At 40.4% G+C, this 26,648-nt stretch overlaps 1 protein-coding gene across 1 annotated transcript in view; it reads right to left on the minus strand.

Annotated features, from left to right (window-relative positions):
• CACNA2D3 (calcium voltage-gated channel auxiliary subunit alpha2delta 3) overlaps positions 1–26,648 on the minus strand; it is a 1,102,401-nt gene that overhangs the window by 32,955 nt on the left and 1,042,798 nt on the right. The window contains exons 33-35 of the mRNA XM_060238809.1: positions 22,125–22,177; positions 20,723–20,778; positions 11,990–12,101 (exon numbers count right to left, since the gene is read on the minus strand). Coding sequence (XP_060094792.1) covers positions 11,990–12,101; positions 20,723–20,778; positions 22,125–22,177 — 221 coding nt within the window. The remainder of the gene's footprint in view (positions 1–11,989; positions 12,102–20,722; positions 20,779–22,124; positions 22,178–26,648) is intronic.

The raw sequence follows: 26,648 nt of genomic DNA on the forward strand, positions 1-26,648 counted from the left end.
ACTTGGCTACTTTGTTTTCCAGTAAGTGACATATCAAATGGGGTACATAATTTTCTTTTCCTATAAGAAATTTGATGAAAGGTTTATCATTTTAAGAAAGATCAAATATAGTCATTTGGCAAATCTCTAGAGCAACAAACATAGATTTGTTAACATCTTTAGCAGTTTATGGTATTGCTCAGCCTTAAGTGGTTTATTAAAAATATATTTTAAGGATTATAAGTAATCCTACTTGTAACACTAATGTACTCTTGTTGGTGTTATTTGAATCCCATTTGTGCCTGTATTTATTTGATCAATATCGAATATTTGTTGTAAATTAGGCATGAAACATCTACTATGAATCCTCAGTAGAAGATGCCCCCCACCTCTGCTCTGATGCTCACATATGTCAGCTTCACTAAAATTCAGTAAAATCTACTTACTTTTCAGACTCAATGATGTTAAAACAATACAAATGGTAGGTTAGATCCTATGCTTATACATACTTCAGCAGTTATCTGCCCATCTTTTCATCATTTTAAAACATGTAGTTTCATTTAATTACCTAAAGGAAAAGTTACCAATATTTCCTGTATGTTTTCCCCCTTGTTTATACACTTCAAAAGAGTTTCAGTATTTCCTGACATGCAGAAGAGCCATTAGCACCACAGACTTACCTCTGATAATAATCAGAGGCACTCCCTCCCCCAGTTCAGTGTATGTCATGGTCTATTTTAGAATTGCCTTCCCAGTTGGAAGAAAGAGGCAGACACGAGTGTTGGATAAATAAAGGCCACTTTATTAACTTTAACTATTTAAACAGCAAGGGCAATAACTTGCAGTACAGGCAAGGCCAGGGGTCAATCAACACCCCCCATGCCTGGGTAATGGCGAGCCCCCCTAGCCTCCAGGTTAGAGCCAAAGTCATGGCTCAGAAATGGCAGGCATGCAACCAGGATCGCATGAGAGTTCCTTCCCATTGCCGTAAAACTCAAGGAAGGCACAACCCAATCGATCCCTCAAGACAGCCAGCTTTCCCAACCAATGCCAGTACAATCACTGGCTGTACTTCCTGACTCCTAAACTCCCAAAAGGGGGGGTGTTTGCTAGGGCTTCACCAAAACCACATTTTCCTGCCCACTAACTTCTGCCAAATAAAGTGACAACCTATTTACCAGCACCACCAAGCCAATTACTAAACCACTGCTACAACACAAGGTAGCTGAAAAACACCCCTTTCACTGCCAATCTGAAAGAGGTGAAAATTCCTACCCAGCCCCTCACCAAGGAGGCAACCAGCAACAGCCTGTGCTGCATACAGGGCGGGCGGGTGGGCCGCAGCAGAGAGGCGACTGAAGGTAGGAGGTGTGGCTGGTTGTAACTAAACAGCCCCCCACCTCCTCTCCAACACTGGGATGTGGCATAAACTGCGAAGCTCCACCTCTCCCTCCGTTCGGGAGGGCAAAGTCGGCTCCCCAGCCCAACAGCATTGCTGCAGGCCAGTTTATCTGGATTCTGGTGGTCTCCTCTGGGTCTTATCAGACAACGAATGTCAGCATTAGAGAGCCAAACTAGATGCCAGAGATGCTGCTATTCTCTCTTCCCTATAACAACTTTTATATATAAATTATGATGTCATCATGCTGTGTGTCTAGCCATCTCCCATCAGCATATGATGTAAGGCAAGTGTGAGAAATCTCACCATGTGATGACATCACAGACCACAAGCATGAAACAGTGGCAGTTACAGCATTCTGATGGCTTTCAAACTATTTTCAAGCCTCACAGAATGTACATGAAGGTGAAATATAGTTAGAGCTAAAATCTAGCATAGGTGGGCTGAAATCCAATTTACCTAGACTGTATAAATAGGTCATGACATTTGGAAAGAAACAGCTTTGATTAGACTTGAATTCTAAAGAGCTGACTTGAGTTTCTTTGAAATTGATACTGTATACTTGGAGTTGCATCCCTGTAATCTCAAAGAGTTTGATGAGGACATAGGCCGTTTTCCCACTGACCTTACTCCGGAGTGACGTCCCTCTTCACCGTGCAGTGTCTGCGCGAATTTCCCACCAACTGCTGCGCACAACCAGGAAGAGCCGCAGCTTTTGCGTCGCAGATGTAAACTGGTTTTTAGCAGTTTCCATTTGCGACGCAAAAGGTCGGGAACTTTCTGGTTCCTCGGAGCAGTTGGTGGGAAATCCGCGCAGACGCTGCGCGGTGAAGAGGGACGTCGCTCTGAAGTAAGCTCAGTGGGAAAACGGCCATAGAGAATTACCACTTGAATCCCCTATTTCTAACTTGGGGCAGGGGGTGGGTGGTCCTTTGAGTAGAGACACTAGAAGCTACACTGAAAATGTGGCACCTCTGCCTCAAAAAACAGCCCTCCCAGACCCCCACATACCCCCAGATAGATTTCCCATTATAGCCTATAATGAAACCGAAGGCATTTAGAGGTGTCTCAGTCCCTTTAAATGCATTTATAAAGCTGCAGCTTCACCCAAAATGGTGTTCAAAGGGAGCATAGTCTCTTTAAACATTGTTTAACTTGTTATCCTGTTTTCTTGGATAATATCACTTTTCTTTTTGTTATTATCCAGGATTGGCTATACTTGATAACAAAAAATATATCCTTCTCTATATTGGGCTGAAAGAATAGCCAATAAATACTGACAAGGTATTTTCCAGCTTTTTTTTTTTGGCTCGGATAGAGCCAAATGCACACCCCTAGTAAGGAATAGTTTACTGGAAAATATGAAAAACAACATAAAGTTATCCCAGTTCTTCTTGACAGCCACAGATGCTCAGAAAACACAGGCTGACTTGTTTTCAATTGCTTTTTAAATAGATTAATTTCATAATCAGTGGGATATTGGATGACAAAAAATTATTGATTGGGGCAGCCAAACCACAACCATAACAACATTCTTATACTAATTTCTATTTTCTTTCAGGCTCCTACATTCTCTAAAACCTCTGCATTTTGGAAAACCATTTAAAGATTGCAAATCCTGATGTACCAATAATTTCTTTATATCGAATGGAAAGAGGAAAGAAAACAATGTGCACAGATGCATGTGTGGAACTGGATTTGTTGTTTATATAAATACTTCATCCTTTACTACTCTTGACTTTCCCTCATCTTGCATCCTCTTTCTTGGTAGTTTTAACACTCCCAGCCATAATTTAAATGTTAACTTCCTGTTTATTAAGATGATATAATTTGATGTTGCTGTATAAATAATAATAGCATAAAAATTACATATTTTTCTGGAAAGCTCCATGGGAGTGATGCCCAACATTGGTTGCGAAGTACAGAATTGAGTCCAAAATATTTTCCATTGAAGTCAATATAATCCAGTGATTTTAATAGAACTTGACTGAACCCTATGTACATAATCCAGTTTTCTGCAGACAGTGCATCAGTGTGTGAAGACATTGTTGTGGTGCTCTATATGGCACTGTTTCCCAATCCTCCGATGTATGTACTCATGTTCACATGCAAGCAGTATGCTTGGCCAATACAGGGCTTTGGACAACTTTTACCCTAAGTGTATGTTTCCTGAAATAGAATCAACCTGAGAGCTTGTATTTATGAGGAGAGCTGCTTAAGAAACCATGCAAAGACTTTCTTAACTGCTGATATCTGAAGCACAACAAGAAGTGGAGAGGAACAGGGTAGCCCTATGGCAATTCCTTTGTGCATGAGAATCACACTTGTAGGGGATTGGCTTGGATCCTTCAAATAAAACCCAACCTGACCAATAATGAAAACTGCTTGCAAGCCAATGGTACTAGTGTATTTTTCAGAACCATACTTTTCAATTAACTGTCAGTTAACTGGCTCTATTGGTGGACCTCCCGATGGCACTTGATTTTTTTGGCCACTGTGTGACACAGGGTGTTGGACTGGATGGGCCATTGGCCTGATCCAACATGGCTTCTCTTATGTTCTTATGTTCACTATCCATGCAAAATCCGTATAGAAATAATTGTTGGTTGTTGCCTCCAGTCTTGCTAGTTAACCCTTTTTGAAACAAGTAATCATCCTGAGCACTCATCATGAAGAATAAAGGAGAGGGGAAATCCCATTTTCTCTCTCCCACTGGTCCCTGCTCTGATTTCCTCTGCAGGCTTCTGCTTCAAATTTCTTCCACTGTTGGCTCCTGCAGGCTCCAATCCTTGATCTGCCTTCCCACCACATGATGGTTCTAATTTTTGCTAGGTCTGGATTTCCCTCCCACTAGCTCCTGCTCCAATAACCCCCTGCTAGTTTTAGATACCTCTACCTCCTGCTGCCCTCTCATCAACAACTGGTTACCTAGAGAAAAATATGAGATGGGTGGCTTAATATTCTGAGGAGTTGCCCTGACAACAACAACAAAAAAATTAAAATATTGTGAGGTAGCCTTGTTATATTCTGGACACCATTATTAGTGGTCTTGGAAACACTGGGAGGGGGAGGGAGTGTGAATTCTTCTGCATATGTGTGGATTCCCATTGTTATTTTTTCTGTTGGCTTGTTTTCACTTTTCACATGGAGCCAAGATTTCACTATTTGATATTGTGATTTGAATTTTCCTGAAGAGTAACTGAAGCCATGAAGCTCAGACTTGAGACAAAAAATGAAAGTATGCTATGTTCTGAGGACAGATCATGCTAAGGTGACTTTCAGATATAGCCCTCTGAGGACACTGCATCTCCTAGGAAGTCAAATGTTCAAACTTTTGTATGAAAGAACATCTACATCAAACTTGTGCTCCATATATGATGAAACATGACCTTCAGACTAATTGAGATACAATTTTAATGTGGAGGGATTTTCTTAGCAGTTACTCCTCACATGCAAATTATGTTAATAAAGCCATGGACTACATTTTGCCATGTCAGAAACAGCATGTTTGTATTAACCGTAAGTCGCAATTTGTAGATTGTTAATGACAGTAATTGGATAAATTGTATAGTGAAGTGAGTTCCCTTGAGTCTCTAACACTTACTGAGAATTATTGCTTTTTGGTTTGCCATTGGTTACAGATAATAATGGGTGCATTGAGATCAGAGTATACACTAACACAGAGAGGTTTTCTTTCCACTATGGCATACAAAATGATTTTCTATGAAAATTATCTTAGTGTATTATTTTTTTAAAATACTGTAATTTTTTGCAAACTTAGTTTCCAACTGACTGTCATCCAAGTACTGCTGAATGATATTATTTCCTCTGACCTTAAATTACTTTTAAAAATATCAGTTGCAAAACTGAATTTTATCCAGGAAGAAAGCTGGCCCTGTTAAATGACATTTAACTGAAACCTTTTTTGTGAATTCCAAAATAAAAATATATGATAGCACTAGTTTTCTTAAATAGGGATGGGTACAAGCTGCATTTTTGCAGTTCAGTTCATGACTGAACCATGAACTGAACCACAAACCCATACAAACTGGTTCACAAACTGACCTGGTTTGTCTTGGTTTGTGAGTCATTTAAAGTTTAAACCCCTGCTTTCTGCTCCCCACCACTTTTTTGCAGGAAGCAGAAAGCAGGGGTTTCCAAACAGCTGAGCACTGGGACTGCCATTCAGTTGTTTGGTTTCTGCTCCCCACACCTTTTCTCATGGAGCAGAATGCAGCTGTTTGGTTAAAATGGGGAGCAGAAAACAGAGTTTAAAGCTCAGAGCAATTTAAGCCCTGCTTTCTTCTCCCCATGAAAAGCTGTGGGGAGCAGAAAGCAAGCGTATTTGGTTTAAATGGGAAGCAAAAAGCTGTTTAAAGCTTGGAGCCATTTAAGCCCTGCTTTCTGATTCCTGCAAAAAGCCACAGGAAGCAGAAAGCAGGGGTTTCCGAACAGCTGAATGGCAGGGACTACTGCTCAGCTGTTTGGATTAAATGACAAGAAGGAAGCAGGGTTGAAAGCTGGAAGCAGGGTTGTCATGGGCCAGGCAGCTGCTGCCTCCTCCTTGGAGGAATTGGAAGAGTTGAGCCCCACACCAGTGGTCTACACACTTGAGCAGCGGTGTCAAGAAGCAGACCCAACAGGGAAGCATAAGGAAATAAGAATGCTTCCTGTCTGGCCAGGCTGCTCATTCTGGCAGGACAAGAAAGAGACAACACGGAGGCTAGGGCCTCAGTCACTACCAGTTTTTCCTGAACCAGCAGAGTGTAGAAGCAAGGGAAAGTGTTTGACAGGTCTGGAGAGAAGAAGAAGCACCCACCTGGTTGTCCAGCAGCAGAGTTAATTCCAGGAGCAGAGTCTTTACAAGACCAGAATTGACAGGCTGATAGGGAAGCAGTAAAGACCTGCACCTGGAGAATGATGGATGCAACAGTAAGAGGGCAGCAGGTGATAGGGATATCTAGAACTAGCAGGAGGATACTGGAGCAGGAGCTAGTGGGTGGAAAAGTCAAATTTAGCAGAAATTATAGCCAGCATGGTATAGTGGTTAAGAGTAGCAGACTAATCTGGAGAACTGGGTTTGATTCCCCACTCCTCAACATGAAGCCAGCTGGGTCACCTTGGGCCAGTCACAGTTCTCTCAGAACTCTCTCAGCTCCACCTACCTCACAGAGTGTCTTTTGTGGGGAAAGGAAGGGAAGGTGATTGTAAGCTGCTTTCAGACTGCTTAGGTAGAGAAAGCGGGATATAAAAACCAGCTCTTCTTAGATTTAACTACCTCGTTCACAGGAATTGATTCCATTATTCTTTGTTTTATTTTGTGTTTCCTCACAAAGGTTTGGGGGGTTTTCGCCTAAAATGTATATATTTTTCCAATATCAATTAGTAGATTTATTTGGAGTCTAAATATAAATGAAATGCATTATGGAGTAATGGTGAGAATGTTGGACTAGGATGTGGGAGACTCAAATTAAAATCTTTACTCTCCCATGAAGCTTGCTATGTGACCTTGAGTAAGTCACACTCTTTCAACCTGACTGACTTCACAGGGGTTTTGAGGATGGAATGAAAGAGAGAAGAATGTTGAGTACCATCCTGAGCACTGTAGAAAAATGTACTAAATAAATGAAAACCACTTTATATTTAAAAAATCCCATAAAAATGCATAGTCAGTCTGTACACCATGCATACACAATTCAAACAAATCTACAAAAATGCTGACAAAAATATACAAATATTAAAAAAATTAAAAGGAAACATTTGCTCATCTGTATGTAAAAATGTCATAACATTGATCTCTTACTTAACAGGAGATGAGTCCAATAAATATTCAGTTCAGATGTAATACTGAAGACCATAGCAGTAAGTAAACAGTAAAATATACTAGCACAAACAAGAGAAGTGGAATAAAATAGCATAAAACCAGTTGTGTTTGTATGGCTATTACCCATTTTATTCAAATTCAGGGACATGTTAAAACAACACCCACAGAACTCTTTAAAACATACCACTTTTGCTTACGCAAGTAGGGGCTTCTGTTTACCACTGACGTCTGTGTTCACCTACCACCCCACATCCTGTGGTATCTACAGGCTAAGGAGCAGCTTTAGGGGACATGCAGGGGGGCATCAGGAAGGAAGAGGCAGGAAAGTGCTGCTCTGTGAACTGAGCTCTATTCATGGCTTTTAGGATCCAAAACAAAAGAGAAGTCCAGTGGCACCATAAAGATTCACAACATTTATTGCAGCAGGACCTTTCAGGAGCCAGAGCTCACTCATGAAAGCTCATCCTGGAATAAATGTTTTTAAGTGCCACTGGACTTCTGTTTTGTTTTGCTATGATAGGCTGGCACAGCTATCCTTCCAGAATTCTAAGGATTTACCCCAAAATACTTGAGGAAAGTTGACGTTCATATGAGGAATCAGGGAAGTTGGTACAATATGACATTAATAGTTAAATAATAATTTAATATTGAAAATTATGCACAGGCGCAAAATGTTCTATCAAGTGGCATAATGTATTTCATGCATAAAGATGTAATGGCACACTAGTAATATGTCTTAACATGACACACAAAACCCAGAAGTTACTGGGGTACATGTTGATCATTATCATTGTGTGCATGTGTACAGATATTCTGGGAAAGGGAAACAGCTGATTATGTTCATGGGCTCCATTAGCTTTGGTCAACAGTTTCCCTTTCCCTTTCAAAGAACTGTGTTTTTACTACAAATACAAAGCCTCATCTTTAAAACATTATTTATTTATTTATATCCCGCCCTCCACGGCAAGGCAGGCTCAGGGTGGCTCACAAATTTGAGGTCACACAGTTACATTGTGTGACCAAATAAAATAAAACAATAATAAAAACATAAAACATTGGGCGATTTCCCACACAGCTTACCGAGGAGCGAAGTCCCTCCTCACTGCGCAGTGTCTGCTTGGATTTCCCACCAACTGCTCCGCAGATTCAGGAAGTGCCGCACCTTTTGCGTTGCTAACGTAAACTAGGGTTTTAGCGATTTCCATTTGAGACGCAAAAGGTGTGGCACTTCCTGAATCCGCGGAGCAGTTGGTGGGAAATCCGAGCAGACACTGCGCGATGAGGAGGGACTTCGCTCCTCGGTAAGCTGTGTGGGAAATCGCCCATAATGTTCATCTGTAGTGGTTTAGTTGCTTTTCAATACGTACAGTAGTCAAATGAGAGAACACAGTGCAACTTCGTGAATTAAATGGTTTATTACCATTAGGTTCATACAACAGAAGTGCATTCCTTTGGTCACATATTTTGATCTAAGTAGCTTTCCCTTGGATCATCATGAAATATTGCATTTGGAGCCATAAACCCCAATTGTTGGCTCTGGGCTAGTCTCTTAATGACCTTAGAGATACACATCAGAAAGTGGTCTGGTGAAGGTTGCTTAAGATCTCACATGAACACATGAAGCTGCCTTATACTGAATCAGACCATCAATCCATCAAGATCAGTATTGTCTACTCAGTCTTGTAGTGGCTCTCAGGAAGAGGTGTTTCCCATCACCTACCGCCTGGTCTTTTTTAACTGGAGATGCCGGGGATTGAACCCAAGACCTTCCAGATACTAAGTAGATGCTGTATCACTGAGCTATGGTCCCTCAAAGACCTCCTGATCTTGAACATGACACCATTCCTTTAAAGCTTAAAAAAAGAATTTTACATTTCTGACAAATTATTGAAGTTCTCTAAAGGTAGTTTCTAGATCAAATCAAGCCTGAACTTTCCCTAGAAGCTTAAATGACTAAACTGAAGCTATTGAATTTTGGTCATATTATGAGAAGACAAGACTCATTGGAAAAGGCAATAATGCTAGAAAAAGTTGAAAGCAGCAGGAAAAGAGGAAGATACAACAAGAGATGGACTGACTCAATAAGTGAAGCTATGGCCCTTGATTTGCAGGACCTGAGCAAGTCTGTTAAGGATAGGAGATTCTGGACATCATTAATTCATAGGGTTGCCATAAGACAAAAGCAACTTGATGGCACTTCTCCCTCCCTCCCTCCCTCCCTCCCTCCCTCCCTCCCTCCCTCCCTCCCTCTCTCTCTTTCTCTCTCTCTCACACACACAGAGGCAGACACACAGAGAACAAACACTGTCTTTTCACTTGAATGTTGGAGTAATCACACTTTAAAGATTTATTTTAATGCTGCATATTTTTTCAAATGTCTTCATGCTTGCATAACTTTCCATATGTAACATTCTCATAAAACTGTCTTTACAAAATACTCCACTAGGGAAGTGGTGCTCAATCTTTTTAGACCTGGGACTCACAGAACATGGAACCCTGCTGAGCAGCTTACATGTCACAAGAAGCCTTATGACTGGAGGAGGGGTAGTCAGTGTGAGGTCCTCACCAGTGTCAAGATCAGGACCATGAGCAGTAATCAAAAAATGCAGGGGAGAGGAAATGTAAGTCAATCATCAAAAGATGTACCTGTATCATAGTGAGGAACATGGTCCTCTCTACCATGTACTGATCTCACTTTACTTTTGTGCTGTTCTTCCCAGCACATGTAAAGAGAGATAGTAGAAATGGAACTCTTGCTCTCTGTGCAGCAAGCCTGTCCAAAAGGCTGGAAGAAAAGCAATTCTATAGGAGAAGGGAACCATGACCCTCCAGAGAGTCCCAATCCATGGACTGAGGACCACTGCACTAAGGTTTGTTCATCTTATGGACTAATAGTGATGACTTCTGAAGTGACGTATAAGGATCTTCCAGACTGTAGCCCTGATCTGGATTTTCCCCACCCTAGGGCACCTCCAATGATAGTGCTATCAGGGCAATGATTCTGCACTGCCTGGTTTCATTTGGAGCTTCCCTGTGTGTGTGTGTGTTTGTGTACTTTCATTTACAGACTGTTCAGTTTAGGACAAGGTTTTTGTTCTTCTTCTTCTTAGCACTTGTGCTGCTGACTGGGGTGATGGGGCAATTTAATGCCTCATTGTCTTATGCAGCCACAGCTCCCAAAGTCCACCAGTGAAACATACTTTGCCTATATGTCTGTTCTTTTGATTGATTAGCTGCTTTCCTGTGTTAGACTAGTTGTTTCGATTGGCTGTGCTGCCCTTCCTTCTCCTTTTTGAATTACAGACAGTAGCTAAAGAATTCAGCATAGCTATGATTATGGCTGATTTGCAGAGCCAGAGAAATACTGCTTTAGAAAGTTATTATTAAGGTTCTTCAAAGCACCCGCACGCTGGTCTTATTCTGCCCATCAATAAGGATTTTTTCTGTGTTTATGCTCCGTTCATTATTATTGTGCAGCAATTTTATTCACAGAAAGTGTGTTTGTATATAGGGAAACCATATGAGAAGCTTTTTTGGCCAGTGAAGAATGGGGATACAGTCTTGTCTTACCTTACCTGCTGGCTCCATTGTTGCTGCATCAGCTTGATCACCCACAAGGGGCTCTCTCACAGCTGACATGGGTTACCCACTTGCACCACACACAGAATTTGAAAACTGCACATAGGCACTATGCTCAGGTGTGCTCTAGGGACTATACCAAGAGATATCAAGGCAATGATTGGCTGCTTGTTTAGAGCCTTCTGACGGGCCATGACAGTTCATCCACCTTGTGATCCACCTTGAGCCCGTTTATGGGAAAAAGTGGAATATAAACCTATTAAATAAATAAAATAAAATCTAGTGCAGCCTAATGCTAGATTACTAGGATGCTGTCTTGCAATTTCTTTTTAAAAACAGGAATCATCATTACCCCACCCAAAATGGTGAGGCGGGTGGAGCGCGGTGAAACATGAGAAACATTCTAGGCTGCCAAAAATCCAAAATCAAGCCTTTTAAGGAAAAAGATAGATTAAGGGAAAACAGTTTTCAGAAAGAGTGAGGGAAAAGAAGAAAAACTAGGACAGCAATGGAGAGCTAGTGTTGGTGTAGTAATTAAGTGTGTCTGACAAGGATCATGCCATGGCATCTCAGTGGATGACCCTGGGCCAGTCACACTCTCTCAGCCTAACCTCACAGGGTTTTTGTGAGGATAAAACAGAAAAGAGGAGAATGATGTAAACTGCTTTAGATCACCATTGGGGAGAAAGGCATGATATAAATGATATAAATGAAATAAGTAAATTATGATGCTGTGTGGAAATGAGGGTGGGGCGGAGGGAACAAATAGAAATTAAATTGGAACATTAAGGCTGTCTGGAAGACTCCATAGACACATAGCTGAGGCAATGACAGCTAGCATCTGCTGATCCTTCTTTCCTGAAAATTAATGGGGTAGGCATGATAAGTTGGAAAAGCTTGCTTGTTTTAAACTTGTATCCACCTTAGGTTGATTTAGCCAAGGTATGTCTTACTCTTGTTGACTCTCCTGGCATGTGGAGCCTTGGTGGAAGTATCAGGGTCTCTTGCCAGGAGGTCCAGGTCACTCATATGTTTAAATACAAGTACATTTTCTGGATTACTGAACAAATACTACTTTCAGCTATGAACGTTCTCCTTTGAACATTACCCATTCTAAGATGACTAGACTTACTGCAGTAACTACATGCTATTTCTGTGAAGTTTAGAGGTTTTTTGTCCTAGTGCTATGACAGGAAAAAAGTACTTACTTCAAACAGTCATCACAATCAATACTGCCTGTGGTCTCCTTGATAGTACGTTCAGAAACAAAAGCTGGATATTCGGTGTCACAAGGCTCTAGAGTTTGTTTCAATCGCTGAGCTAAAGCAAATAAAAAGTTCAATGGAATTTGGTAGAAACTTTACTCATAATTTGACGGTATGATATACAATACCAAACACCTTGCAGTAGTTGAAAACATTACTCTGCTTCTGCCACCCTGTGATTTTTATAGGTAATGCATAAAATTTATTTTGTAATTAACAAAACACATTTATAGAGAGGAAACCGACAATGAGGCTCCTAAACAGATATCATAACTATATCTAATAGTAAAATGAGAAGGTCATGCCCATCACAAAAGCAGCAAAATCAAACCATTCACAAAGGAATCCCCAAAGTATGAAGAAAAATGTGAATTTGTTAATTTATCAACAGGAAAATAAGAGCCAGCAAAGTAATAAGGGCTGGATATGCTCCAAGGGGCACAGAATGTTAAGAGCAGAAAAAAATATGGCTTTTCTTCTTTACCCTACAAAAAAGGGGAATCCCAAAATAGGGTTAAGGGCAATGTTCCCTCTAAGCTGTAGAGTCTTGTGAGCAAAAATTCTACTTTGTGAGCTACTGGCATCAAAACCATGAGCTACTGCATAAATTAGCTTGCTTTGGGGCCATTTTTTCTTGAGCGAAGACAAAAACTTGTAAGGAGGAAGCAAAAAACTGTGAGCTAGCTCACACTAACTCAGCTTAGAGGGAACACTGGTTAAGGGCTGTACATGCACAGCTCTCAGAGGCTAAGGGAGATGTCAATACAAAAACACTGAGGAGAGCAGGAGTAACTCTTTACTTCTCCTTTGCCTGGCCCTGAATCAGCAGTGCAGGAATTAAATTTCCATAGAACCTCACAAAGCCCACTATTTCCAACTCTACAGAACCCAGACATTTTGCAACAGTTTAGGTAAATTTCTCCTATAAAGAAACAGCCCTATAGGAACACAGTGAAGGGATAAATGAAAAGCAAGTGCCTCACTCTCTTTCATACCTCAATGCTATGGGTCAAATTCCCTAAGGAGCTGAGTTTTCAAGCTCTGGGATGTGAAGGAAGTAGTTCCTGCAACCTGGTCCTTTGAATTCCTGAGAAATCCAAAGCTATAGAGAAATCTCTGTATTTCCTAGTCTATTCTTATATGGACACATCTTTATAGCAAACTGCTGTATAGTGAACTCTCTCCTATCCCAGTGTTACATGGTCAAACCACTATAGTGCAGAATTTCCAGCTTTAGGTTTGAAAAAGTCAGGTTGCTGTTACTCTGCTGAAGAAAGAAATCCTTTGTGCTAGGGCTATCAACTCTGGCTTGGGAAATACCTGGAAATTTGAGGGCAGACTTGGGGGGAGGGGCTCAGTATGTATGTGATTCCATAGGTATACCCTCCCGACAGTTAGATTCACAATTCCCTTTGTCAGACAGCTTTGACTCTTGAAAGCTTGTACTTTGAAAATCTTATTGGTCTCTAAGTTGCTACTGGACTAAAATCTAACTGTTCTACTGCAGACCAACATGGTTACCCTCTGAAGGCCAACCTGGCTATCCTCCAGGGGCAACTGATGTTGCCATCGCCTCCATGACAACTGATTTCTCTAGTCCGGAGATCAGTATTAATTCCATGAGAATTCCAGGCCCCATTTGGAGGATGGAAACTCTGCTTTGAGCCTCAAGGCTAGTAAATTCACTCTCAAAGAAGAAATAGCCCAAGAGGACGGAGTTCAAAATATTTTGCTGTGGATCCCTATTTGTTTAATTATGTTTGCAGGAGTGACCTTTATTTGTCATCACGTGACATACTAATTGATGATAAAATCTATTTAGATTATGAACATATCAAAAATATATATTGAATATGGCTACGTCAGATGAGCACTTTAATCTGATGTTGTGGATTTAAAGTGCATGAGCACATAGTGACATCTGCCTCCCATTCCCCAGTAACTGGCACCCCATTCTGACCTGTCTTCAAATCAGAGTTATTCAACACCAGGGAAGGTCTGGTCTTTACGGATCTCAGTGCTTTCATCCTACATTTGCTGGTGTCTGAACTCTCCTGCTGCAAACTCCAGGTGGTTGGGATGTGTTGAAAGCATCCCACCACTTGTAAAAAACCAGGTAGCAATGTTTTTTACATAAATGGATCTTCACCCCAGAGTTTTGAATCACCGCTTGTGCATTTCTGCACCTGTCAGGATTGGGAACCCCAGGGGCATTGTTTTGGAGTGACAATTCCCCTCCCAACTCCTGTTTCTTGGAGTTGGAAAACTGGAAATAGTCTCTAAGCAGGACCCCATGTTGACAGGGAGCCTGGGGAGGCTGGCAACCCTATTCCCCATACCACTTCCCCCATGCAAAGTGTGTTAGCAGAAAAAAGGCTGCTGTTTGAGACCATCCCATGATTGACACAAGAGTAACTGCTATGGAATCAATGGGGCTACTCTAATGTAAAGCTGCATGATGCTTACACTCCCCCCCCCAATATTCCAAGGAAGAGAGGCAATGCAAAGGAGGCTGAAAGGAGCTGCAGTACTTGGTGGAGAGACTGTGGAGTTGTCAAAAAGGAGCCAGAGCTTCAGATATGCACTTTTGAGCATGCATGAAAGATAAGCAAAAAAAGAGATGCCTCTCGACCACCCATACTGTTGTTACTGCACAGCAACAATCTGAACAGACAACCATGGAGTAAGCACACAGTAAGGTGAGTTTAGGATGGCATATTTGGACAAACCTCTCCAGATTGCACTAAGCCTGTTGACTGACTGCAGCCTATGTGTGTGTTTTTTTCATCTTCATAGGCACCTGACAATTGGTATAAGCAAACATCTCTCCCTTCCTTTCTGATGATCTCTGTTTTATCTGGTTGATGCCTACTAGAAATGGCTAATCAGAGAGCACCTGATGCTGTCACATTGTTGAAGCAATCAGAGGCTCAAGCACTGCCTAGATAAGAGACTGCTAGAGACTCCATGTAAACTACAGTGAGGAATATCAAGATTCCACAAAGATAACAGATATATCACTCCAGGGCATTTTAGCTGTAACTGATTTTTTTAAAAAAATTATTGACTTTTTCAAACATATTGTAACTCTACCTTGAGAACAATCGACAGAGCAAAATAATACATAAACTTATGAGGGAAGGAGTACAAGATAAACAGAAGTCAGTTAGATGGCTATACTAAATTTGATTACACAGTAAGTATGAGGATGATTGTCATTTCATTTTTTCAGTTTTTAAAGTATATTCATTTATGATAACTGCAGTTTAGAGGGATTATTATCCATTAAGAATTGAATCATAGGGAACCATGTAGCAACAAATGTGTTTTGATAGTTTCCAGAGTCTAAATGTGTCAGACTATCCACTATTTTTCCAATAACAAATTGAGTCCATAATTTTTCACACCATATGTTCAGTGTTGGGCCTAACTTGGATTTCCATGTAGTGGCTACAGTCAACCTTGCTCCTGCTAATAAGATGGAAATTATTGCCTTTTTTCTGTTTCAGTGGTGGCAAATCAGGCCACGGCTCCAACAAAACAAAGCTAGGTCTGAAAGGAATCTTTTCTTTCATAATTTTGCTAATAATATGTATTATCTCGTACCAGAATGTATGCATGTGCAACTCCACCAGCAGTGTGAAAATGCTCCAGGATAACTGCTGACTCTCTAGCACATCAGACTGTTTTATTTATGTTCTTTAGTCTGGTTGGTGTAAAATGCCAACTTGACTTCATCTTAAAGAACTGAAAATTAATATTAAAGGTTTTTTCCGGGCTACGTCGCCTTGATCTCAGCGAGGTCCATGGGTTCTCCTGCTTGCATCCCCCTGAATCAGGCAGGGGGAGGGGTGCCACGGATGTGACACCCCCGGACGCAATGGCAGTTGTTCCTGTTCTCTCTGTATGCCCTGAAGCTCTCCCTGTCGTGATCACCATTACAGCAGCAAGAGGTGAATGCCCAATCGCTTGCTTCTCTTCAATAAGCTTTTGATCTATCACTTCTCTACCTCAAGCATGACAATTCTACATTGCAAGTAAATGGGCTTTCAATTGCCAATGGCTAATGGGTCGTTTTGCATTTCAATAAATGGGCAGTTCAAAGGAAGGGAAAGAGGTCAATACCTCCAATATCCCTGTGAATGAGGCCTCGAAAAGCTAAAGAACATCTCTAAGTACTGGAAACAATTTGACTTAACTTGAATATGGATACTTAAATTGACCCGGATTATAGTTGAATATTTGTTAAAGAGATTATTATTCTGCTGCAATACAGTCTGAACAAAATGAGATACTTGTTAGAGGGATTTCTCCTTGTCGTCTGATTGAAATTCATATACTAACACTCAAAACTTCAGTTGGAGGAGATTGGGAAGGACGGACTATCTGGGACTCTGAGCTGCTTTTCAACCTGGATTAATGGACTGAGTTTGCTGACAGAGAAAAATGGCTTTGCTAAGGAAAACTTTTCCTAAAAAAGATATTTTAAGCAGCTTGAATTCTCTGAGGCAAGATCTTGGTTTATTGACAGAGTTGGTTAAGGAACAAATGGAAGCTTTTGTGCTGAAAGCTAGTGAAATCTCAAATCTACATGAGCAGAGTGATAAAGAGAACCCGGTAACGTCTGTGGAATTGAAATGGGAGAGCGACCCGTTGGGAAAAGAACAAAAGAAAATAAAAATGGAACCCTATGGTGTAATTAAAAAAGAAGACCGGAAATGGAGTCTGACTGAAGTTATGTCAAGAGGAACAAAGGCTGTGGAATTTTTCCCACTTTCTTTGAGAGGGATGACTGCATTAAGAAGTAAAAAGGTGCATTTTAACCAGAAAATCATGATGTGGAAATCTTTCAGAAAGACGAGCCTCCTGAACTAGATCCCTCTCTGTGGATAGTTGGATATGGACTTTGTAAGAAAATCTGATATGTGATATTAGAAGGCTGAGATTCTTTTTTCTTTTCTTTTTTTTGGGGGGGGGGCTATAATAAGTTGTCTTGTCTAAAACAATATGGATATAAAAGCTAAAGGACTAAAAAGTCTTTGAAAAGAATTTTATGTAAAAATAGTTAATCTAGATCAATTTTTAAGAAGGCAGACAGCATAATTATTTGATAAATTGGTGAACTTGTCTTTAACAGATAATGATATTAGCTTTTTATGTTTGTTATCGATATGGGTAATCCTACAAATTAATCTATAATTGTTAAGAAAGACATCATAATTGTTCTTAAATTAATAGATCTCCTTCTAACATGTTTGTTTGAAGAAATTGTCCACAATAAGATAGATAAATTTTTGTGCTCTATTTCTAGCCTGTTAAGGATAAAGGTATTGGTCTCAGACTGTATTAAGGCGAGAGAAAGTGCATATTAGTTATAAATCAGCAGATAGATTTCTTTTTAGCAAAAAGGGTTTCTTGAAATGTCTTTGTGGGTAATTGGATATGGAACTATCAATAAGAACAGGCATGTGATTTTTATTTTTGGGTTATAAGTTGTTTTTTCTAGACCAATGAGGTTATAAGAGTTAGATTAATTGTTAAAAAGGCAGACAGCGTAGTTATTATGTAAACTGGCAGATTTGTTTTTAGTATGCCTCCCAGGAGAAACTGTTTATATTGAGATAGACAAAATACTATGTTGTATTTTTCTTTTAGCTTCTTAAGGATAAAGATATGATTTTGTTGTGTTTATGTTAATGATATGTTAAATTAACAAACTAGTCTGTGTTTTCAACATGGTTAAGCCAAATCAGCCAGGTCCATGTTGAGATTGCTCTTACTTGTTTATACTTATTTGTGTTGAAGAATTATTTAGACTTGTATTGCAAATAATAGTTTAGTAAAAATGTTTTATAATGAAAGATAAAGATGGTAAAATATATGGAGAACTCTATACTTGCAGGTAGAACGAATTGGATATTTTATTTGGAGGTAGAATTATAACTGATATATTTGCACTTCTCTTTTTTTTCTGCTTTTCCCATTCTGTATATGCCCTTCCCCCTTTTATGTATCTATGCTTCTGCTTCTTCTTTTTGTAGTTAAAAACAATAAAAATTATAAAAACTGAAAAATTAATATTAAAGATTTTTGAAGTGCTAGCTGTTGAGTGCCATATATTTTTGCCAGTGCATTTCTGACAGTTCTTCATCAATATCTGATTGCCACTTTTCCTTATGAGGTAAGGATCCCTTATAGTGGGTTTTAGTTAGGATTCTTTGCAACTGGAAACTAGTTTTTTACTATTAATTCAAGCTCTGTTAGGGAGTAAAAAAAGAATTCCTGATTTTTTTCAAATGTTCCAGTATGTTTCCCAATTGGAAGTTTCAGGTATGATTTTTTTTCTGTTTGTTTCGTCCATTATAGTCCCTCTGTGAATCCAGTCTGTGGGTCGAGTGAATCCAGCCTGAATCCAAGCTTGGAAAGCTTGTTTCTCCCTTCCTGGAGGAAACCAGTCCTGGTTGATTAAAAGAGATACTGGAAAGATTTTTAGGGGTGAGGTCATTTCTTTTTAGTCCCAAATTTTCAAATTTGTGTTAATGTGAGTGGGTTTGGAAGATACTTTGGACCAGAATGTTTCTTGTAGTGAGTAGGGATGTGTATAGTTGATCTTTTTTTGAAACACATAATATTCAGTCCATGCTGAGTGCTGTTTTCAGTAGAAACAATTTAAATCTCAATACAATAAGTGGAGAAGAAGCGATCTCACCATTTGGCTTTGTGAATTGACTGTCTTTAGTGCCTAGCAACTCCTATGACTGCCAGCTCAGCCAGTTCCAATTTATAAACACATGCTGCATTAAAATGATACCTTTCTGGTTATCAGGATGAGGGGGTACTTTCCAGTATCTTAGTAATTAAAGAAGTAGAGCAGGTGAAGTGTATAATTACATGCTCTGCTTCCAGCTATAATGTGAATGAATATCCTTTAGATGCAGTATCTTTATCTAGTGAGGTAATGGCAAACCTTTGCCATTAAGGAAGGAAGGTTGTGACTTAAAAATACAGTTACATCTGTCACACACATTTATTTCTATTTGCTTTAAGGAAGAGAGCCAGTAAACCAAAAAACTGTTTCACTGGACACTGTGAGACAGTGTAAACTATGGCATTTGTAAGAGGTCATCTAAGGACAGTACATTCACATTGGCTGCAATCCAACAGCACAGGAGCAGAACTGATGGCTATATCCAGCAAACTCTGATGCACTTTTCTCCCCTTCTTCTATCAGATTTTTAGCATAGGAAATTATAAAATATTGGCAAATTTCCACTACTATGACAGGTGGCAGTGTAATTAAGAAGACCATACTTTGCTGAGGGGTTGTTTGGAAATAAGCACCCTTCATTTATATCATTTGAGGATTTCATGCCAGGCATTTTGAACTAAACATACACAAGATGGATGCCAGGATGGCAGGCTTCATATACATGTCTGAGCAGGGGACATTGGAAAGGTGCAAGATCTTGGTTTGACCAAGCCACTACTCCTCCCTTCACTCCAAGGTATGTATCAGCTGAAACAATAGATGTGCCTCACCCCAGAGCTAACACTATTTACCTGGATCATTAATCCCATCACCTTTCCCTTACCCACACTTTTCTTCATGAAAGAATCCCCTAACATAGACAAGTTTTCCATCTAACATGAAAGAAGGGTCATCAAGCAATATTTTATGTTCTGATTAGTTTGATTAGCAAGCCTAATGGCACTCTGACTCACCGGAGGAAACAATCAGAGTTTCAACTCAAGCATTGTTTTCATTAGGAAATCTTCTCAATCATCTCCTGTTTCTTTGTTGGTTCTTGAGAACACCATTCAGGTGTTCAACTAATCCCATCAGTACATTATTTCAAGGGACAATCTCATCACTGTGTCCCCAAGTTACATTCTGCCTATAACTGGATGCACACAGCTCCATTGCAGTGTGTTTTGCCTTGACCACCTCCATTTGGGTCCTTCTGTAAGATGCTGGTTTGTTTCACAGCTCTTTCTGCTCTCCTGGACAGAATAGGAGTTGCAGCAACATGTAGCCTTCTAAGGAAGAAAAATGCCATGGGAGGAGAACACTGTGTACTCCTTTCAGGGGCACTAAAAGTGTGGTGTGCATGTGACTGGGACTTCTCATGTTACTGGAAAAAAGGAGACAGATGTTCTTTAATGTCGGTGTTGCTAAGATAATGTTAGAAAAGGCCCCTAGAATGGCAGAACCAAGGAACCTTTTATATACATGTATCTATATCTATAACAAGATAGTAATTTTGAATAGCAATTAAAATGGTAAAGAAGCATTAATTACTAATTAATATTTTAATCAACGTTTTTACAACAGTTGGACAATATTGTATAACCAGAAGAACAAATGCTGCTGTACAATATTCTAGTAGATTCATCTTAAAAGTTGTTTTTCACTGAACATTTTGTTTTATACATAGTAATTTCCTGGTATAAGAGAACTAGATGTGGATTTAGTAGTCTCCGTCACCTTGCTACTCTCAAACCACATATTTCAGGACAATGCTTATCATATGCACAGTGATAAGTCCCTCTGGTTTCCTTTTTCAGAGTGAAAACCAGAAGTGCCTGGCTGCACATATGAGACTCCATGCACTTCTCGGAATGTGGCTTTGTGTTCACAAAAATATAAAACTGATTTGTTAATGGAGTCATGCTTACCCTTTGCTGTTAGATCTGAGTGCCACCAGTTGCATAGATTGAATTCAACCAGAAACCTAAACCAAAAGAAATCAAATAGATCATGTGACTAAATCTGACATTTTTTATCACTCACAGTTATGTGATTCCTTTCATCCCATTCAAAATAAAGACAGATATTAGACACAGCTAAAGAGAAGCTGTTGTTTTCAATTGATGTTAGTCCCCCCCCCCCCCCCAGTTGCATCTTGCAATACCCAGTTTTGCTGCAATTAGAATTATATGGTATAACTGCTATATCTTTTAATAATCAACATGAAAAACTGTTATGATTCTAGTTCATCACAGCCTACAACGATTTGATGTGTTAACATTATTTACAGTTATTATGTTTACTTTTATAGGGGAATAAGTACCACTGAATAAAGAGGGACTTGATTCTGCATAAACATGCACAGGATTGCAGTATCAGGATATTGTGATTTCCTTATAAAAGTCCATGTGGTTAAAGATTTCTTTGCTGGATCATAAAAGTAAAAATAAAATCCTATCTTATTTCCATTATAAATAATGAGGTTGTATCAGAACTGTTATATCCAAACTGATTATCCAGTGGCTAATTATAAACTATTCCATGTTGAACTTTCCTATAAAAAGCTATATATGCAAAATTTGTCAATTTTGAATGATGAGCACATTAATTATTTCTGATAATCACTATCCAAGTAGTTGGTTTTTACATTGGTTTTTTTCTCTGTGTGTGTTTTGTTTTTCTTAAGCACTTCAAGCCATACATTTTGATTCTGTTTTGCAAATTAACCAATAATTCTTTCTGCAATTAAAAAAGGAAAACAAATAAAAAAGACTTCCTTCATGCACAGAAGTGATGCCTACTGATGCTGTGATGCCTAGTGATGCCTAGTGATACTGTTAGCCGCCCTGAGCCTGCTCCGGCGGGGAGGGCGGGATACAAATAAAATTTTGTTGTTTGTTGTTGTTGTACTCAAGAAGATTGCGCTTATTCATTTGAAATGCTATTAAATATAAAAATTTAATATTGTGTGAGAAAGACACCTGGATCTTCCAATAACTTCAACTGTGCTAGCCAGTGAGTTGAAAACTCTTAGGAAGTTACAGAACAGAAGATTCTGTGGTCAAGTATACACTTTTCTGAACAGCCCACCCAAGCAGCCTTGAAAACAGCCAAATATTCATATTAGATTTAACCGTAACCACAACAATAAATTTAGTTTCCCTTTTTCAAGCCACTAGAACAAGAAAAACAAGCTTTTAAAGTAAGTTCCAAATGTAATACAAATATATACACACAGGAAATTTGACCCTGCCTCTTGCACATGCACACACACATATATACATGATATGAAAGAAAGATAATCTTAAAATCTTAATAAATTTTACTTACAAGACGAGTTCAGTCAGTATCCAATTTATTGCAGCAAAGAAGGTTTTATATGGCTAGAGAGAAGCAATTTTCTTAATCAAAAAGCCAGAATAAACAATATTTATTCACTAATATGCACACAATTTATTCCCTTTATATAGAAAGATTATTTTAGCCCATAAATGAAGCTTTTTTAAAAGAAGTAAAATACCCCAGCTCTGTGATGACATTTTAATGTTCTACTACCATCATGATATTTTTAAAGGAAATAAAAATACCCAGTGCAAAGATTACCACTGGCAAAAAGAAAAGTGAATGAAATCTGAAGTTTTCTACTTCTAGGGGCTGCCATTTCTCAAGCAAATGTAATCTGCATTGTTAATTTTCTATATCATCATTACTATATCAATAAATATAAAGACAAAAGAAACATTGTTCCCAGTTTGATTTTAACCGAATGAAAACATAAAGCTGCCCTGCCCTGGAAATCCCAGGCTACTGTTCAGACTGGGGGAGTTAAGTAGGGCCAGTCCAAGGAATAGCAGGGGCATGACGCAGAGGCAGGCAATGGCAAACCACCTCTGAACATCTCTTGCCTTTAACACCCTATGGAATCACCATAAGTCAACTGTGACTTGATGGCAAAAACAAAACAAAACTGAAAACTACAGAATAACAAAAAAAAAAAAATACAGAAAGAAAAAAAGATTTTGCAGATTTAAATAGCTTGCTTTTCCTCAAGAAATTAAAAATCAGCTGTAGCCATCTGCAAAGATATTAATTTTTAGTTCCTAAAAGCAAGTTTTGATGCAGGATATTTCTGCAAAGTACTTATGTGGTAAATTTGATCAATAAGGGAAAAAATGCACATTAAACATTTACCTTTCAACAAATTTAAATATGTGGACATTGCTACAACCTGGTGCAAAGTAAAAATTTAAATGTTGGAATGGGAAGTATATTAGTAGCAACCAACATGGATATTGCACTGAAAACTGAACCGTGGTTTAAACATCAGAAGTACTATGCGTGTGTTTTTGGACTAGGAGGAAAACAAAACATTACATTGACAGAGCAGGTTGAGTAACTGAACAGATTTCTTCACAATGTTGCTTACTTCCTTTAGCTTAAGTAGCAAAAAACTATTGAATGTCCTTAAAGGAACAATAATTCAGTAGCAAACGGCTCTTTTTCTGAGGGAACATGGTGGAACAAAGTCTGGAACCTAATGGGGAAACAAAACTCTCAGAAAACATTTAAAAATTTCACAAGAGGCACTCATGTGTTTCTCCTCTTGAGAGTTTCGGCACCTCTTTTTCCAGAAAAAAGCCCCGGTAGCAAAGAATGGAGGCCCAAATGGGTTACTAATGCCACCTGTTCTGAGATTGTTTTCTGAGTCTTTCATTAAAAAACAAGTGAGCGACCATCCCCTTTTTTCAAAGCTAAATCTGAGGTTGGTCTTCCAAACTATCTGGTACCACATGAAAGCAAGCCAATTCATTTCTAGCAGCCAGCAGCACACTTTGCATCCCTGGGAGGAAAGGGAGGACTTTCACGGCCCATTTGGGCACGCTTTTGAAGGGCTTGCTATGATAGCAGCAGCACCATCCGCCCCCTACCTTAGACTCCAGGCTGAGATTGGGGCAGACGGAGCTCCGTGGGCTGCTCTGCCGCGTTTGATAATTTCAGGCTGGGAGGCAGTGTGTTTGCTTGCTCCTCTGTGGCCTGATCGGAGCGTAGATAAGGCACGCGCCTAAAGCGGCCTGGATGGGGGCTGCAGGGCTTGTATTAAGTTCAGCTGCTGTGATTGGGCCTGTGATAAGGCCCCATGGCTGGCTGTTTTGCTATGTTGGACTGGTGGTATTTAGGAAGAGGAGCTCCATTTCACAGCCTGTTATTTCTTCCCCTTCCTCCCCTCCCCCCCCCCAAACTAAGGATTTGAGGGTACTCAGGGTGGAGGTGTTTTTCTGTGCACCTTTCCCTTTCAGTTTGGCTAAGGGGAAGGGGATTTTGTTTAGGGCCAAAGAATTTTGTTTTCTGGACTGCTTCTGATAGGGTCGGCCATATGTGCTTCTTCTACATAAGTCAGCGACAATTTTGGAGGCAGTGGAGCGGAGGCCATTTGGGGGGTCTGCTTCAGTATAAGGCAGCTTCATATGGGCATCCAGTATCAGCTTCCGGTGGTTGTTCTTTGTGAAGGTATATGTAGCTATTTTAAGTGGTGCCTGGTGGCAGCCATTTTAAGTCAGTTTCAGTGAATTTAAGGGCAACCAATTTTTAGGGCCATTTTGTTCATTTTTATTCTTATCTCGGTTTGCAAAATGCCTGGGAAGAAAGGCTCTGGGAAGCCTAAAGGCAAGCAGCCAGCACCCAAGGCCCTTAAGGCCCCGCCAAAAAGGCCAGCCCCCCTTTCATCTTCTTCTGATGAGGAGGGTGATGAAGGGGGTAATACAGCTATTCTGCAAAGGCTTTCAGCATTGGAAAAGGTGGCGGGCATTCCTTCCTCGCAGAGGTCAGGCTTGGGCTTGGGAAAAACCTCTAAGGTGGCATTGCAGGCTGATATATTAACTAGGTTGGCCATTTTTGAGGGCAGGTCTGCAGGACTCAGCGCTGGAGGAGTCGAGGGCACCGGCGGTACAGATGAAAGTGCAGCTTTGTTTCCAGCTGATGCTAGAGCAAGGTCAGCACTGGTGCCGATTGGATCCAAGGGTAAGGCTGAGGGCACTACACAGTCATACACAGGCATGGGTTGGCCATGGAGTCCTTGGGCCCCCGCTTCTCAGGCGGTGCCAAGTGCTGCTGCTGGGGCTTCAGGTACCTCTCCCTCCATGGGCACGGGTCCGCAGCAAGCTTGGTCATTGCCAACGGGCCATTTTGTCCCCTATGGACCCTAGCCTGCGGCCAGTCAGCAAGGGATGCCATGCCCCATTTTGGGGGGATGGGGCTGTTCCACTCAGTTTGGTGCTGCATATGGGTCGGTCCCATTTACTGCTATGCTTTTCGGGGACGTAGTGTTACCTTCAGGCGATCATTTGTTGCCTGCAACAAAGGATAAGATCCTAAAGGGTGAGTATGTTGACATTTTCTCCCTCCTGTTTAATAAGTTGGAGAAGAAAGATAAAGAGGAATTGGATGACAAAGAAAAAGAGAAATTGAAGAAGCACAAAGTGGACCGGATTTTTATATATGGGTTTTTTATATATGCTGGTGTGGTTGCACATGCCCATCCTTGGCAGGTGGCTGCGCTTATCCAGTATATGGATATCATTTATAAGGGGTACACGATGTTTAGTGGGCTCGCCTGGATTCAATATGATGAAGAATTCAGGATGAGGGCCGCTTTGTACCCTTCCCTTCAGTGGGATCACATCCACCAGCAGTTGTGGCTTCAGGTCATGTCTCCGGTGCAACCAAATTTGGGTGACTGCTCAGACAGTGGTCATTTGGTTGCTATGGCATCGGCTACTTCTTCTGCTTTGTCATCCTCTTCCCGCAGTTCTGCAGGGCAGGTGGTTCAACCCCGCTTGCTTTACTGGGAGTTTGGCTCTCAAGGAGTGTGCAGCAGGATAGCTTGTCAGTTCAAGCATGAATGCCCCATGTGTGGTGGCTCACACTCCTTTAGTAACTGCCCCAGAGCCCAGTCACGTAAGGACCAAAAGAAACAAAGTGGGGGGGAAGTACTTACCAAGCTGGAAAAGGGGCCTAATCTGATAAAGGTGGGACCTCTTGAGCAATGGCTGTATAGCTATCCATGAAGGGCTGATAGGGTTTACTTGTTAAATGGTTTCACGTTCGGTTTTAGAATTCCTTTTCAGAGTCCTCAGGTTGCATTTCGGTCTGAAAACCTTAGTTCTGTTAAAGGTTTAGAGCATGTAGTTGAGGATAAGATTGCCAAGGAGTTAGCAGAGGGCAGGTTTTTGGGCCCATTTCCTAATCCTCCAGTGCCTGACCTTAGGGTTTCCCCCTTGGGAGTGGTGCCAAAGAAGGCGCCTGGTGAATTTCATTTGATTCACCACCTTTCCTACCCCAAGGGTGCGTCAGTTAATGATGGGATTCCTGAGCATTTATGCTCAGTTAGGTATACCAACTTTAATCAGGCCGTGGGCGTTGTATGACGCTGTGGAAAAGGGGCAGAGATGGCTAAATGAGATATTAAGTCTGCATTTCGCCTTCTATCTGTCCATCCGGCTGATTTTGAGTTTTTAGGATTTTCCTTTGAGGGCAGTTTTACATGGACAGAGCTTTGCCAATGGGCTGTTCTGTCTCATGTGCGGCTTTTGAGTGTTTCAGCATGTTCTTGGAATGGGCTGTTCGTGAAAAAGTTGGATTTCAGGATGTTGTTCATTATTTGGATGACTACCTCTTTGTGGATCCTGCAAGGACTGGGCGTTGCACACAGTTGTTGTCTGGCTTCATCAAGCTGGCTGCAGAACTGGGGGTTCCACTGGCTCAGGAAAAGACAGAAGGTTGTCCCAAAAACTTATCTTTTGGGGGACTGAGCTGGATATCCTGGTGCAATTGTCCAGAATTCCTATTCAAAAAGTG

The sequence above is a fragment of the Heteronotia binoei genome, chromosome 5 (assembly GCF_032191835.1).
Source record: "Heteronotia binoei isolate CCM8104 ecotype False Entrance Well chromosome 5, APGP_CSIRO_Hbin_v1, whole genome shotgun sequence".
Taxonomy (NCBI): domain Eukaryota; kingdom Metazoa; phylum Chordata; class Lepidosauria; order Squamata; family Gekkonidae; genus Heteronotia; species Heteronotia binoei.